The sequence below is a fragment of the Elaeis guineensis genome, chromosome 5 (genome assembly GCF_000442705.2).
Source record: "Elaeis guineensis isolate ETL-2024a chromosome 5, EG11, whole genome shotgun sequence".
NCBI lineage: Eukaryota > Viridiplantae > Streptophyta > Magnoliopsida > Arecales > Arecaceae > Elaeis > Elaeis guineensis.
Window position 1 is genome coordinate 36189015 of NC_025997.2, and position 18151 is coordinate 36207165.

The 18151-nt window shown below is 39.5% G+C and overlaps 1 protein-coding gene across 1 annotated transcript; it reads right to left on the reverse strand.

Annotated features, from left to right (window-relative positions):
• Nucleotides 1–3440: 3440 nt before the first annotated feature.
• On the reverse strand, nucleotides 3441–4233 carry LOC140857804 (putative glucan endo-1,3-beta-glucosidase GVI). The gene has a single exon (XM_073256995.1). It carries the CDS (start codon nucleotides 4140–4142, stop codon nucleotides 3525–3527), a length of 618 nt encoding a protein of 205 aa, XP_073113096.1. The 5' UTR covers nucleotides 4143–4233; the 3' UTR covers nucleotides 3441–3524.
• Between the last annotated feature and the right edge of the window lie 13918 nt (nucleotides 4234–18151).

Below are 18151 nucleotides of genomic sequence, written 5' to 3' on the forward strand. Positions count from 1 at the left end.
TAATTCAAACTATTACTTTATGATATTCTAACTTCAGGAAATGAATATCATGTCGGGAATAGTAGGAAATCCTTAACTGTGCAACTAGTTCTTAATTCAGAATATGATTCTTGAATCCTTTGATATATTACATGTTCAACTTATAAGTATGCTGTACCATTAACAATGTAGCACTTATAACAACCATCACTGCTAACAACTTAGAGAAAATTTTTCTTATTTCATAAAGGATTACAAAATACAACAACCTATACGAAATGTCCCAAAAACAAAGTACAAGACTTTTGGAACAAAATTGGGACATTCAACCAAGAACAATCAGTGCATTTAAAATAGAAAACCGATTACATAAAAAAGCATAGCAATCCAGCATGCTAGCATACACCAAACAGTCCAGGTGGCCCTTCTTTTGTAGCTTTGCATTTGGCCCTCAAGCTTTTTGTTCCATTGCAAAAGCCTGTTAATAATATCCTTGTCTCTAGCATTCAAAGGGGGATCATACCAATGAAAGTACCCACGTCTCCATTTACCTGACAAACAATTTGAAGTTAAATATAAAGATTGGACATTGTGATAGAAAATTTTTGAAAATGACTGCTATACCTCATACATCCTGCATCCAAAGAAACACCGGCTAGGATTTGTGGTGGTCCAAGAGGTCCTCAATGGTGATCTGGTTTCACAATGGCAAAAATCGATACTTCAAGAGGTGTAACCAGAAGAGCTCGATTGGAAACCCTCCGTTGCCTCTTTCTTCACCAATAACCTTCCCTTTCTTCCATGAATTTCTTCTTCTCCACTCGCAAAATAAATGGCGACTCAACCATCTCTACCCATGGCTGGCTTAATCGAAGATCTCCCTCAGCAAAGGACCACAGACTCGCTCATTTTCCTCCCCTCTATATTTAGGGCATCCAAAATAATGGGTTAGGTGAGGGTCATGTTAGGAAAATTTGGCACGTTGGCTAGTACTCGACTAGGAATTGAAATCAAAGGCAATTTTGCCATTTCAAAAAAGTAGGAAATTACATGAGGGTCACGTGACAGCATTTCGTTAATGGAGATAGATAGAAAGGGTACATTGATACACTTCGATAATTTGGAGGGTCTAATTGAGACGTTTTAAACTTAAGGGAGTTTAAGTAAAATTAAGATAAACTTGAGGGGGTGTTCGTGCAATTTTTTCTTTTATTTATTTATATTTGATGTACTTGCAGCCTTAATTAACAATTTTTGTTGACATGTGAACATAATAGGATAATGGACATGTTGTAAGTAATTTACAATATTTAATTATCAATATCTAGAATTTTGAAAAAATAATTTAAAATATTTTTTGTACTTTTAAGAAAATTAAATATATCCATAAAGTCTAAGGGCTCGTTTGATGTCAAGAAATCATGTAAGTGCCAAGTTTGGGTCTAGAAAGTTGGCCTAAAGGCCAAACTAGGCATTGCTTGGGCCTATGATAATTTAAATGATCTTTGGGCGAGGTTCAGCCTGGCCCATAAGCAGGTCTACATGCAACTTACCGGACAATGCGATGACTTCAGACCTCAACCAAAAAAAAAAACTAGTTGAAGGGTATTATTTATATTCCTTAATCCCATGTAAGTACTCAAGATTTTTTTCAACGTACAATCCATGTGAAACTAAAACATAAGATTACTCAATCCTTGTACTTTCCTATTAAAATTCTAATGTCCTCTTCAAATCCATTCAAATCTAATCACAAATATCATGACCAACCTATAGTTGGTTGGGGGTGTGGTGTCCCTTACTTCATATGAGATAAGGATTTTATCCACCTTGATATGACTTAATTTTTCATTCTTTTTGACTAATTGGCATGACCTAGGGACATAACAAATAGCTACAAATCTGCTAGAGTGTGGCCCTATTAGACATCCAAGATTTAATTGAGCGGTATCAGGGCATAGTTTTAGATTATTAGAATTTTGGTTAGGTAATTGTGAGCGTGGTGAAACTTAGAACATGGTTGGATGTGTTAAAATGATTTCCTCATCTAAGAAGTTTGTCAAATCAACAATGTTAAGGCTACGTTTGGTATTGCTGTCTCTTCTTTTATTTAAAAAAAAATGAAAATTGAAAAACTGTTTCCATTTCTTCATATTTCTAACAACAAAACTCTGTTTGGTAGTCAATTTTCTTTTTGCCTTGGCAATGGAAATCGAACCTATTACCAAAACTGGAATGCTTGGTGGTTTCTGTTCTGTATGTATAATTCTTGAGATATATTTTCATTTATTAGTATTTCTGTAAGATGGTGGTGCATATATATACATTGACATTAACCAAATCTGGCATAATCATAATGAATTCAAAAACTTATAATCTGTTGGCGATGTAGAACAAAAGCCTATATGATAACTATTGTCTTTCAATGACATTTAGTTGGCGAAGAAATCAGATACTTTTGCATGCATGTTCCATTTTTGGCACAAATAATTCTAATTTAGATTATCCCATAAATGGAACCACAAAAAGTTTGCTGCAATTTGCAATAATTAATCTTTGATCTAAGCTTCTACGCTATAAGAATAAGCTTATCTCGAAGTGTGGTCCCAATATCTGTTCATGCAGTACTTATTGGCCAACGTTTGCTCCGCCTCCAAAGTTTAGAAGACCAGCCCTGGCTTATTTGAATGCCCGTTGAGTTATGTATTTGTCCTCTTTCTTTCCCTACCTGATATCTACTGCATCTTGTAGATATGTAAAATTGATGTGCTGAACAGATGCTGAAGGGATCGGTTAGCTTTTCAATCAATATTGATTCTAATCGGTGGTCTTGGATTAGCTTACATCATACATTCATCCATCTGCACAGATCTCAAAGAGACTAATTGAGTGATCCAAAGGTGAATTCACGTGAAGGAAACCCCAGCAGCCCTCATTTGCATGCCCCTTCATTTTTACAATTTCATCACTAGTTAGTTCCGCTTTTGCTGAATGGGGGGGCTAGAGATAAGATACTGTTTGAAAGTGGTGTGTTTTCTGTGGTAAAAATCACTATATGTTTCCTTTGATATGGTTATGTTCATTCATGCATCATGTATAGCATTTAATATGCCCATCATTTTCCTTCACAAAAAAAAAAAAGAAACAAAAAAAAAAAAAAAAGCATGCCCGTCATTTTCAGATTGCGTAACTCATAGCTTGTCCATGCATTTTGAAGGTAACTTCGTTCTTTGGTAGCGTTCCTCATGCTCGGTACCAGGCTGCTTCAAAAGCAATAAGTGATTCATGGTCCTAATCAACCAGTAAAATCTCTCACTTGTCTTTTATTGGTGTGCTTCTCTCCTCCCTCTCCTTCCAAGGAGCGTATATATGCATATTATTTATAGGACCACGATTAAGATTGAATTAATAAAAAGCATATTTTCTAACACCTAAAACAAATAAGAATAATAATCCTATTAGTTCATTCATAATAACTAAATCTAATCAACCATATCCCCTTTTTACTATATATTCGCATGCCCCTTGTCCTATCATGGCCACTATCATGGAAAGTTGACATGGTATACTTCAGTCATATCCGGGTGATACAACCCAAAGTTTTGCTCTACTCCAACGGGCTTCAAGTCCTCATTAAACATGGCAAAAATATAAGTCTCTATTGCATTCCCCGGCCTCCTAGGCGTCCCCGCACTGCTGGTCACATGTGCCACCGCATTGTTATTATATGTCATGGCATTCTCCACCGTCGCCCCGATCGCATCACCGGCGGATGGCCACCCAGTCTCTGACACCACCACGTTGACATCCGGATGACCAGCCTTCTCTAATGCAGAGTACATAGCATCGACTATGGCATCGAAAAGGTTCGCGCAGTTCAATGCACCGTCAACGACCACCGTGCCATTTGCTGTGAAAAGTGCGTAGTCGAGCCGCACGTCCTTCGGCTGGTTGGCATATGCAAAGTATGGGTACACGTTGACAAGGAGTGGTGTCTTCTTGGATGCTAGGAATCCTACAATGCCAGTCATGTCGACAGACGATGCTTCGGAGAATGCACCTTGGGAAGGTGGAAATGACACGCCAAGGATGCCGGTGGAAATGGCGGTGGAGACGGGGATGTTGAGCTTGGCATCGGTGAGAGCGGTGTCAAGGTTTTGCATGGCAGAGAGGACGAAACCGGCGAGGTTGCCGGGAATGACCTCGTTGCCAGCGGTGATGTAGCGGAAGCTGGTTCCGGCTTGGACATGGGGAATTACATTGTTTTGGACCCAGGTGTTGGCGAAGGTCGGGTCATTAGCGAGTCTCTCAAGGTCATTGTTGAGGGTGCCGAGTATGACCTCAATGCCAGAGTTGTGGAGGGCCGTAAGGACGATGGGGTTGGGGTCGAAGAGGCGGACCAATTTGATGTTCCGAGAGTTCAAGAGACCCACCACTTTGTCTGGTGAGGGGAGGTTATCGCCTAACAAGCCATAGTTTATACCAATGCCTTGAGCTCCTGCACCATTGATCGCTAATCTTTCATATAAACTAGTCTCAAAAATTTTACAGCATAGTTTATACGTATATATATTATAACGGTGACAAATAGCATTTTAGACAATTTATTAGTTGCAAACAGAGTGGTAAACCGGGATCATATATATCATTACTCTACCTAGCTAGCCATATAGGAATGTTCGTAAAGTTCAATAAAATACCGGCAAGAATACCAAAGCTTGAGATGAGAAGAATGCGGCGGACATCGTAGAATAAAATGTCGGCCAAACTTCTATTGTCGACAAGAATGCGGCGGACGTCGTAGTTTGCTATATTCAAGGAAACCACAACCGCATCGTTATGAGGGAATTGGACTCCCTGAGCGTCTTCTTCAGTAAAGGTTATGGGCTCCTCAATCTTTTCTCGCTTGGGGGGTACGGCCAGTACGTTGGTTGCTTCCTGTCGGGATCCTCCCGAGATGGTGTTGGCGAAATACATCGGAGGCCGATTGTCCGACCGTTCCCTGCCGGCCATCGCTACCAGAGGATGCGGGGCCTGGGAGACTGGAGGCGAGGTCGGAGCCTGGGATCTAGCCGCGGAGGCCACGGGTCGCCGTGTGGATGCCTCACGAGAAGGCATCGGGCGAGGATCCAGTGGGGGGAAGGAGGAGTAGATGTCGGAGAAGATGACCAGAGACGGTTCCGTTGAGCGCTCCTTTAAGAACAAGGATACAGTGAAGACACACCCCTTCCTCTAGCGCCAATCATGTTGGTGCAAAAATCTGCTTGCGCCGGAGAAGCTGGAGTCGAGGGGGTCGCGGTCGCCGTCGGGATCTGCAAAAGAAGTCTAAACCGGAGGTGGAGTTGCTCCGGCAAGATCCTCCGACGCTCAAATCAGTTCTCTGCCTCAACAAGAATGGAGTGCTCGAACGAAAATTTTTGCAGAGTTTTGGAATAGAAGATAGAGCTTATAGAATAACGTATCTGGGATCCCTTTTTATAGGTAGGGGGAGCAACGGATTGATAGCGAATGTTTGTAACCGCCTCATCATGGGCCGCGTGGGGCCAGGAGGAATTAGTTGTGGAGAGTAGTGGAGCGGAATCGTGGCCATCAGCGGGACATGCCACGTGGAGTCTGTTGCGGGAAGTGGAATGGTGCCCGTTGTCGCGACTTGCCAGAGGGTGGAGGACCTACGCCGTATCTGCCGCAGGTAGTGGAGCAGGATTGTGGCCGTTACTGCGACCTGTCAGGGAGTGATGGAGCCGCGTGGAAGCTGTCGCAGGAAGTGGAGCAGAGTCGTGGCCGTTACTGCAGCCCGCCAGGGGGTCCAGGCCTGTCGGCCGAAGCTCGATTGAGGTGCCTGGCGGAGAGAAGTGGCTATCCATTTGCAAGGAGCTCGGATGTTGCTGGCGGGCTTCGATCGGAGCCGGGGGCAGAGTCCGACTCTTGTAGGAGTCCGGACGAGGTCCGCTAGCAGTAGAAGTTGGGGGCGAGTTCGGACAGAGTCTAACTGTAGTCGAAGTTGAGGATGAGGTCCGGCTCCCGTAGAAGTTCGGACAGAGTCTGCCCGCAGTCGAGGTTGAGGATGAGGTCCGACTCCCGTAGGAGTCCGGACGGAGTCCGCCTGTAGTTGGAGTCGAGGATGAGGTCCGGCTCCCGTAGGAGTCCGGGTGAAGCCTTCCAACAGTTGAGGTTGAGGATGAAATTCGGCTTCCGTAGGAGTCCGGACGGAGTCTGCCTGTAGCTGGAGTCGGAGACGAGACCTGGCTCCCATAGGAGTCCGGTCGAAGCCTACCTACAATTAAAGTCAGGGGTGAAGTCTGGCTCCCTTAGGAGTCCAGACGAAGCTTACCAGCAGTCGAGGTCGAGGACGGAGCCCGACTCCTGTGGGAGTCTGGGCGAAGCCTTCCAGCCGTTGTGGTTGGGAATGAAGTCCGGCTCCCGTAGGAGTTCGGACGGAGTCTGCCTATAGCTGGAGTCGGAGACGAGATCTGGCTCCTGTAGGAATTCGATCGAAGTCCACCTGCAATCAAAGTCAGGGATGAAGTCTGGCTCCCTTAGGAGTCCGGATGAAATTTACCAGTAGTCAAAGTCGGGGATGAAGTCCGACTCCCGTGGGAGTCCGGGCGGAGTTTCCCCGTGGCAGGAGTCGGGGATGAGGTCCGGCTCCCGTAGGAGTCCGGGCGAAGTCTTCCTGTGGCCAGAGTCGGAGGCGAGATCCGGCTCCCGTAGGAATCCGATTGAGGCCCACCTGCAGTCAAGGCCAGGGATGAAGTCCGACTCCCGTAGGAGTCCGGACGGAGTTTACCTGTGAGTGAAGTCATGGGCGAGGCTTGGCTCTCGTGGGAGTCCGGGCGAAGCCTTCCCGCAGTTGAGGTTGGGGACAAAGTCCGGCTCCCGTAGGAGTCCAGACTAAGTCTGCTTGTAGCTGGAGTTGGAGACGAAGTCCGGCTCCCGTAGGAGTCCGGGCGAAGCCTTCCAGCCATTGAGGTTGGGGATGAAGTCCGACTCCCGTAGGAGTCTGGACGGAGTCTGCCTGTAGCTGGAGTCGGAGACGAGATCTGGCTCCCGTAGGAATCCGGTCGAAGTCCACCTGCAATCAAAGTCAGGGATGAAGTCTGGCTCCCTTAGGAGTCCGGACGAAATTTACCAGTAGTCAAAGTCGGGGACGAAGTCCGGCTCCCGTGGGAGTCCGAGCGGAGTTTCCCCATTGCCGGAGTCGGGGATGAGGTCCGGCTCCCTTAGGAGTCCGGGCGAAGTCTTCCTGTGGCCGGAGTCGGAGGCGAGATCCGGCTCCCGTAGAAGTCCGGTTGAGGCCCACCTGCAGTCAAGGTCAGGGACGAAGTCCGGCTCCCGTAGGAGTCCGGACGGAGTTTACCTGTGAGTGAAGTCGTGGACGAGGCTCGGCTCCCATGGGAGTCCAGGCGAAGCCTTCCCGTAGTTGAGGTTGGGGACAAAGTCCGGCTCCCGTAGGAGTCTGGGCGAAGTCTGGTAGTTGTAGAAATCTGCCATTGGTGAAGTTCGGCCGTTGGCGAGGTCCGAGGTAGTTCGGATTGGAGTTGAACTTGGCTGGAAGAAGTCTGGAAGGGATTCGGGGAGCAACCGACGGTCGTAGGAGGTCGGCTGGCGGCAGAGCTTAGTGAGTGCTCGGGGTGGCTTGATAGACGACTGGGGGAACTCATGTTGAAGGAGTTTGGGTGGTGCAGTGGGAGTTCGCCCGTCGGGAGAGTTCAGTCAGCACCGTGGAAATTCGACTGTTGGAGAAGTCCGAAGAGGTACCATCTGCAGTCGAAAGTCGGCTGAGTCTTGGGAGGATCAATCCCGCTGTGAACTTCGGCTGAGGGTATTTTATACCCAACAAGATCAAATGAATATCTCTAAATTAGAAGAAGAAACTTTTCAAGGAGGAGATGGCATGGAAGAAGAAGAACAAAATAATTTTTGTTTTCCTCTCTCACAAAATAGGAACTAGGAAACTCTAGAATCCCATCCTAGATCTCACACCCCAAAGAGGATCTTTTTTCTCCTTTTCTCATGCACGGACGCCCACCCCTCTTTCTTAGATTTCTCATGCCCTCTCTGAGGATCTCTCATGCCAAATCTAATTTAGTTTGGCACACAAAAATCAACCCTTCTTAAAGGTGGCGTCCCATGTAGAGTTTGGATAATCTGGTTCAGCTTCAAACAACCTTTGATCTTATCATGGATTCAAATCAAATTTGAATTTCCTTTTAAATTATATTTAATTTATACATAAGGAACTCACAAAGGAGGGTGACACAACTTAGATTGGTGCAAAAACCATCACACAAAAATTCATTTTGTGCATGAGAAGAAGGCTGGTCAGTGGCTAAGTAGAGTCCCATAAAACTTGGACTCTTGATTTAAGTTTGATTTCAAACCAATTTGAACTCAAACTTAATCCAACAAAATTTCAATCCAAAGAGACTCAAAAATAGGCATCACACACTCTCTGGGCACAAAAAAAATCCATGTGAAAACCATTCTCGCATGGGAAGAAAAGATGGGCACAGGTAGAGGTGGTGCAAGAGATGTTTTGATTCCATTTAAATTCAAATTTATGTTCTTATCTAATTAAGTTCTTGACCCAACCAAATTAGGTTAGACACAATTAGATTATCTAATGTAATTAGATAATAAATAATCTTGATCAAATCCTAATCAGATTAGAAATTAATTAAGCTCGAATCAGGAATCGAACAACCTTAGTGATTAGATCATCTCATAACCTAATTGGATCAAACCAAATTGAATCCTATTCAATTAGATTTAATCCAAACTTCAATGCTCAATCAAATTGAGTTAATAAGCAAACTAATCACTAATCAATTCTCTTTTAATTTACCAATAATTAGCAAATTAATTTATTATAACTTTTGCATAAGATTAATCATCAATCGAATTGATGATTAAATCCTAGAACGATTCTCAATCGTTAATCAGCCATATGATCAGTCGAAAACTTCTTTTGAGTATAACCCTATAGGTTCGAACCTAAACCGATAGCACAAGAATAACTTTCTAAACTAATCGATGTGACCATCTAGCAATGGTATCCGACATCCGGATAGATCGAAAAATTATAAAGCATCATTCATGAACCTATTGGCATATGGCTACCGTATAATTCATCCTTTTGACCCTAATGCTCAGGATAACCTGGAGTTTAACTATCAACCCCAGATTAGTCAATCACATTGTATCTTAATCTTTTAGATCCATCACATGGATTATCCTAGCCAAGATTTTACTAAATTGAAATATGCTGATGCATTAACTCCTACTTCTTCAGAGGGATCAATTCCATCTTGACTCACACACCGACTTTGCAAGTACTTGACTGTACCCAGAAATCTTCTGTCACTGAATTAAAAATTCAGATAGTCTGACACCAAAACATAGTGAGTTGCTTGTAAGTCACCATGGTGTTCTTAGGTAGGAGAGATACTTATACCCATATCCTTCGTGAGCTATTCTTGACAGTAGAGTGTCCAGTAGTTGGTCACGTTCAATGAGCTGTACTCCTACATCTCACTTGTATGCCATACCAATGTCTTCACACTATTTGGTTATGAGGACAATCAATACATATGACACATAATGATCTACACTCGATAAATGCTATCGTCCTAGTAATAGTGCATCATTTGATCGTGAACTAAATTTAAGGACTAAATAATATATCCTCCTATATCAATTAAGATAGTCCTAAGGACTTCATCATAACAATTGAAGTTCATTAAGAAGATGTACACTACTTTGTAATGAAAAAACTAAATAATAATTTTATTAATTTATCAATTCATATATATTTACATAATTTAGTACAACTGTCAACAGACTGATGATTGATTTTGAGACATAATTTTTAACAACTCCCACTTGGCCTAAAGCCAATCAGTACAATATCGTATATCTATCTTCAGTTTATGATCTTCAAACTCCTTGATACTGAGGGCTTTAGTAAATGAGTGGGCCAATTATCCTTTCCATCGATCTTCTAAAGCTTGACGTCATCTCGATCTACGATCTCTCAGACTAGATGGTAGCAGCGCAGAATATATTTGGTACACTGATATGACTTTAGTTTCTTTGCTTGAGCAATAGTGTCAGTGCTGTCATAATACAACAATATAGAGCCATCAAGGGAGAGTGCCACTCTGAGCTTGCTAATAAAATTTCGTAACCACATAGCTTCTTTCGCAGCATCAGATGCCACAATATATTCTACCTCGCAAGTAGAGTCGGCCATAGTATACTGCTTGAAACTTTTCCAACAGATTGCTCCACCTTTGAGGATATAGATGTAACCCGACATACTCTTGCTATTGTCATGATCTGATTGAAAATTGAAGTCTGTAAACCTTACAAGTTTTAAGTCGGTTTCACCATAAACAAGCCACTGGTCTTTGATATTTTTTAAATACTTAAGGATGGCTTTTACAAACTTTCAGTGGTTTTCTTTTGGATCAGACTGGTATCTACTCACTACTCTTAATAAGTATGCCACGTCTGATCTTGTACAGGTCATAGCATATATTGTGGAACCCATTGTCGAAGCATACGGAATCTTGCTCATACACTTCCTCTCTTGAGGAGTTGTTGAATAATTTCTCTTTGAGAGAGTAATTTCATAGCCTATCAGAAGATAGTCTTTCTTGAAATTTTTTATACTGAATCATTTCAATATGGTGTCGATATACGTGGACTGAAATAATCCAAGCATTCTTTTTGATCTATCTCTATAGATCTTCATCCCAAAGATGTAGGATGCTTCTCCCAAATCTTTCATGGAGAACTGAGATGATAGCCAAATCTTTATTCCTTATAATGCAGGAACATCATTTTCGATTAAGAGAATATCATCCATATATAGAACAAAAAATACAATCACAAAATTATTAACCCATTTATACATGCAGGATTATTCTCCGTTCCTAATGAAGCCATACGTTCTGATCACTTTATCAAAATACATATTCCAACTCCTACTTGCTTGCTTCAATCCATAAATGGATTTCTGAAGCTTGCATACCTGAGACTCATCTGTGGATGTGAAACCTTCAGGTTGTGTCATATATACCTCTTCTTCCAGCTCACTATTGAGAAAAGTTATTTTCACATCCATTTGTCAGATTTCATAGTCTAGATGCGCAGCTATCACAAGCATGATCCGAATGGATTTTAACATTGCCACAGGGGAGAACATCTCGTCATAGTCAATACCATGACATTGATGATACCCCTTGACAACTAGACAGACTTTATACGTCTCCATCTTGCCGTCTGCACCTCTCTTCCTCTTGAAGATCCACTTACAACTTATGGATTTTACCCCTCCAAGTGGGTCAAATAATATTCACACATCATTGACCTCAATGGACTCCATTTCAGATTTCATGGCTTTTAGCCACTTATCGGAGTCAGACCTCTACATTGCATCCATGTAGCAGATCGGATCCTTGTTGTTCTCATTGAGTTCAACAAGATCCCCATCTCGGATCAAGAAACCATAGTATCTGTCCGATGGATGCGATACTCTATCGGATCTCCTTAATAGTGCATCATTAATAGATTCTACATTTGATTCAGTCAAATCGAGTTCTATGGGTTCACTAGATTGTGTTAATTCTTCTATCCATCGAACTTCATTAAGCTCGATTTTAGAAGTACTAATTCCTTCAGTAAAAAATTTTTTTTAAAAAAATATACTTTATTACTCACAAATACTTTCTGTTCGTTAGTAAGATAAACAAAATACCCCTATATTTCTTTAGGATATCCTATAAAGATACACTTGTCAGACCTAAGTCCTAATTTATCTGTTTTTAAACGTTTGACATAAGTTGGACACCCCCAAATCCTAAGATGTGAGAGTACTAGTTTATGTCCAGTCTATATCTCATATGGTGTTTTATTCGCAAACTTACTTGAAATCCTATTAAGTACATGGCAAGCTGACTCGAGCACATAACCCCAAAATGAGATTGACAGACTCAAAAATTTCATCATGGATCGAACCATGTCCAACAAGATTCGATTCCTCCTTTCTGAGATGCCATTATGCTGTGGTATTCCAGAAGGAATCCATTACGAGAGAATCTCATTCTCTTCTAGATGTATTAGAAATTCACTGAAAAAATATTCACCTCCTTGATCAGATCGAAGAGCTTTAATGCTATTTTCAATTTATTTCTCTACCTCACTACAAAATTATTTGAATATTTCAAATGATTCTTACTTATTTTTCATCAAGTAGATGTACTCATACCTAGATAGATCATCTATGAACGTAATGAAGTATTGATGTCCTCCTTTCGTACTTGTGCTCGTTGGTCCACATATATCAGTATGTACAAGACCTAGAACATCACTGGCTTGTTCATCTTTTTCAGTAAAAGATGGTTTGGTCATCTTTCCAAGTAGATAAAATTCACAGGTTGGTAATGATTTACAATTATTGTCCTTAAGAATTTCCTCTCGGATTAACCTATTCATCCTATCCTTGTTAATATACATACCTAGATAGGTCATCTATGAACGTAATGAAGTATTGATGTCCTCCTTTCATACTTGTGCTCGTTGGTCCACATATATCAGTATGTACAAGACCTAAAACATCACTGGCTTGTTCATCTTTTTCAGTAAAAGATGGTTTGGTCATCTTTTCAAGTAGATAAAATTCACGGGTTGGTAATGATTTACAATTATTGTCCTTAAGGATTTTCTCTCGGATTAACCTATTCATCCTATCCTTATTAATATGACCTAGTCTACAATGCCAAAAATAGTCATCTGAGACATCATCTATCCTACAGCATTTTCTCGATGTGTACATTACACTAGACTGTGATACAACATAAATTCTATTGTTTAATTGTCCATGTATTATAGTAACACCATTCAAAATAATATCATAAAAAAAATTATTAAAATTTCATAATTTTCTTTGGCCAGAAGGCCTACAGAAATTACATTTAATAAAAAACTAGGACAATAATGACAATTACTACGAATAATGATATGAGAATTGAATACAAGTTTGATTATTCCTAAAGCTAAAACTGAAACTGATCTTCCATCTCTAATGTTCAGGAATCTCTCATCATTTTTAAATCTCCTACTGATCTGACGTGCCTGCAACGAATTGCAAATGTTAATAGGACTACCAGTATCTAATACGCAGGTCATTATATCACAAATTGAGAAATTGCAAGGAGTTATCATATAATTATCTTGCTTAGCAACCATTTGCTTCTTCTTCTTCAACCTGTTCGGATCAAGGAAAGTAATGTATTGAGGATAGTTCCTCTTTCAATGATTCTTTTGTTGAAAAATATGTTCTAAAGCCAATCATTAGACGATTATGCTCATCTTATAAATTGTATATGAATTTTTATTAATAAAAATTATTTGATATTTTCATTACAAATTGATCATCTTTCAACTCCTGTATTGTAATGAAGTCCTTAAGACTATTATTAATTGACAAAGAAAGATTTATCGTTAAGTCCTTAAAAATATTCGCGATCAAATAATACACTATTACAAGGACGATAGTGATATCAAGTGTAGATCGTTGTGTGCCATATGAGTTGGTTGTCCTCTTAACCAAGAAGTATGGAGACACTGTTATGGCGTGCAAATGGAATGTAGGAGTATATTTGTATCAAACGTAACCATGTGTCCAGCACTCTGCTGTCAAGAGTAGCTCGTGAAGGGAATGGGTATAAGTATCCCTCCGATTTGAGACCACCACGATAACTTGTAAGCAACTCATTGTACTTTAGTACCAAACCGTCTAAGTTTCTAACTTAGTGACAGAAAGATATTGGGTACAGTCAAATACTTATCAAGTCGGTGTGTGAGTCAAGATAGAATTGATCCCTCTGAATTGGTAGGAGATATGCATCAATATTTTTTAATTTAACAAAATCTTGATCAGGATAATCCATGAGATGCATTTAAAAGGTTGAAATACAATATGATCAACTTAATTAGGATTGACAGTTAAACCCTACGTCATCTTCAGCATTTGGATCAAAGAGATGAATTATACGATAACCATACACCAATAGGTTCTAGAAGGTTGCTTTGTAATACTTCGACTTATTCGATCATCGGGTCATCATTGCTAGATGGTTACATCAATTGGTATAAGAAGTTGTTCCTATACTACTGACTTAGGTTCGGACCTATGGGATCACATGCATTAAGAAGATTTGATCAGATCTGATGGCTGAAGAGTCCAATTGGATTGTGACTTTGGTGAAGAGTCCTACTTAGACTAGGACTCTGTGGGAGAGTCTCACTGAGATTGAGACTCTACTATTTATAGAGAATAAATTAGTAATTAAATTACTAATTGACTCAATTTGATTGAATAAAAAGCTTTGGAATAAGTCTAACTAAATAGATTCAGTCCGATTCAGATTGAGATTGATATGATCAAACCTGATTATAAGGAAAATTTGATCTTGATTCGATCAGTATTTGGACTTAGCTAATTTCTAATTGAGTTAAAAATTTGATGAAATATCTAGATTTCTATTTGGATTAGATTTATTTCTACCAGTGGTTTCAATCCAAATTTGATTTGGATTAGAATTGAATTAGAAATGAAGAGTTCAAGTCAAACTAGGACTTTATCCTTATCTTTTGTGCCACATCTGGATCCATACCAATTTCTCCACGCCTAATTAGATTTGGATTGTGATTTTTGACATCATAAAAGAGGATCTAATAAGGGTGGTCATCAATAGCTAATGAGTCATAATATTATCTCTTGCCTAATTCAAATGCAATCCAAATTAGAGATAAGATACAGACTCGAAAAGAGATTTTTCATATATGGTATATTGTTGGTGTCATATTATTTTTTTCTTATTTTTTTAAGGAATCCTTTGGCATGTGAGACTCTAGATTCCTTCTCCATATCCTAAAGATTTTTTTGAAATTTTTGAGGATGCCAAATTAGTAAAAAATTAAATTTAAATTAATCTTATCAAATAAAAAATTCAAACGTAAAGAGAAAATTGGATCCAACTATGTGCTAGCAAAGTTATCCTGAACCCAATAAGACTTCTCAAAATCCAATTGAGACTTCATAAGCCCAATTGCTTATTCCAGATCTAATCCCTTTGTTGTGTGACCCTATAGATTTAATTCTATCTGATAGTGAGATATACAATGATATCTATCATAGTATCATTGAAACTATTTTCAATAGATCGGAATAATTTCACTCTAACTCATTAAGGATTATCGATCCTGAGCAACCCTAATGAGCTTTCACTATCCACCAATGACACCTAGCAGTATGTAGTGGCAATTCAGTAGAATCAAAAAAAATTTCAAGGTATAGTTCACATGTGATTTAGTCTCTCTATCGTGAGTTCTGACTAGATGGCGGGTCATAGACAAATCATCAAACCTCATCATTAGTCATATGATATATTCGATCAGCTCAAGTCTAATTATGATCCTTATAAAAAAAATTTTCCATCAATCATACTGCTGTGACTACAAACTCTTGGATTTAGTCTCTCAAATCTCATAGGACTACTTCTCTCTATTAAGATCGATAGATTCCATCTTGATATGCACCCTACTCTTACAGTAGATCAATTATCACCAACATCCACTACAAAGACTCATTGAGATCATGTTTATGTGTCAATCAAACTATAGCAGCCTCATTGTGAGTAATCATACCATCGTAGATCAAAAAACTATTCACACAACTATAGCATCGAGACAATCACTGACGATCAAGTAGAAATCCAAGTGATCTCTTATATGGTCATACTTAGTACTAGTTGTTCTCTAACAACTACCCGCACTCATTACTCAATGTCTCTATACTATAAATCAGAGACTCATCTATCCCGAAAGAAATAATATGTGCGTCGGTCTATCCGGATCGATCACCATCCTCATGATGATACTATGAACAGGAGCATTTAGAAATTAAATACATATCTCAATTCTTAACACTTTGAGAATATGTATCAAAATATTAATTTCATGGATGATTCAAGAACACATCATACTTGAATAAAAAATAAATTTATCTTTTTATTGATCAAATCAATGTATTAAGTACAAACTTGTATCCTAACTTTATTATAATGTGTCAACCATATTATAATGTGTCAGACAATCTCTCACTTGGACTAAAGTCAATTGGCCACTAATCTAAGTCTTATCTTCTCAAGATGGACTTTCATTTTTGGTTGGCTCAATTACTTTATTAGTAGATCTACCACGTTGTCCGTGGAATCTACTCTTCGCACCTCGACATATTTATTTTCGAGGTAGTCATCTATAATATGATACCACCGTTCAATGTGCTTTGATTTTTGATAAGATTTTAGCTCCTTAGCAAGTGCTATGGCTCCATTATTGTCACAATAAAGTGGTATGACATCTGATGTCATAACCTAAAGTTTCATGATAAATTTCTTAAACCCGAAGCCTTCCTTTGCAGTATCTTAAACAGTGACATATTCAACCTCTGTGGTCGAATCCACTATGTTGAATTACTTGAAACTCTTCCAGCGGATTGTGCCACTATTGTATATGAATACATATCCTAATGTAGACTTTCTATCATCAGGATCAGACATAAAGTCTGAATCAGTATACCCCTCGATTCGCAACTCAGAACCTCCTCCATAGATCAAGAATAAATTTTTAGTTCTTCTTAAGTACTTAAGGATGTTCTTCACAGCTATCCAGTGCTCATCATCTGGATTCGACTGATACCTGCTCGTGACACTCACAGCAAGAGCAATATCAGATCAAGTACATAGCATAGCATACATGAGGCTTCCTATGGTTGAGGCATAAGAAATCAAAATCATATGCTGAACTTTCTCAGATGTGGTCGGACACATCATCTTGAAAAGATGAATATCATGCCTAAGAGGTAAAAGTCCTCTTTTAGAGTTTTTCATACTGAACCTCTTCAGCACTTTCTCTATGTATAGTTTTTGTGACAAGCCTAGCATTCTTTTAGATCCATCCCTATAGACTTTTATTCCAAAAATATAGGATGTTTTCCTTAAGTCTTTCATGGAGAATTTCTTAGACAACTATCTTTTGACCATGGTCAACATGGGAATATCATACCCAATGAGAAGAATATCATCCACGTATAATATGAGAAATGTTATTGCACTTTCACTAATCTTTTTGTATACACAAGATTTCTCTTCATTCTTGATGAAATCAAACGACTTGATCGCATCATCAAAATGAAGATTTCAACTCTAAAAAACTTGCTTTAATCTGTATATGGATCTTTGCAGCTTGCAGACTCTGTGATCACCATCACCAGATGTGAAATCTAAAAGCTGTTCTATATAGATATCTTTCTTAAGATATCCATTTAGGAAAGCAGTTTTCATATCCATCTGTCAGATTTCATAATCATAATAAACTGCAATAGCAAGCAGAGTGTGGATGGACTTCAGTATAGCTACGGACGAAAAGATTTCTTGATAGTCATGCCCTCGCACTGGCTATAACCTTTTGCCACAAATCTAGCTTTATAGGTCTCTACCTTACCATCAATACCTATTTTTTTTTTATAAATCCGTTTACAACCAATAGATACTATACCTTCAGGTGGATCCACTAAGGTCCATACTTGGTTCGAATATATCGAATCAATTTTTGATTTCAATGCATCTAACCATTTCTTGAAATCGATGTCAGACATCACCTCGTTAAATATAGGAACCAGATCTAGGGTTTCAGGGTTAGATCTTAAAACTTTTTCAAGATCATACAGCGGAAGACTAAAATAAATCAAAATTTATTTTTCAAAACCAAAAAATCCCTAGATCTAAGATCCTATTATATGATTATTACATAGCATTAAATCAAAAATTAAAATATATAAATATAGCATGAACTACATGTTGATCAAATCAACATATTTTTATACTAGCTACATCTAATGTATGTATTAAACAATAGATCAGATCTATTACCTTGTGATTTAGACGCTCTAACCTCGTTGATCTGGGCTTAAGGATGATGTTGCAAGCTGCACACATGTCCGGCCTCTAGGAGTCGTCCACACGAGCCCACGAATCTCGATCAGAAGTCCTGCTTCAGGAAATCAGCACAGTATGCTAGTACTGCACTGATCCTTCTTTGATGG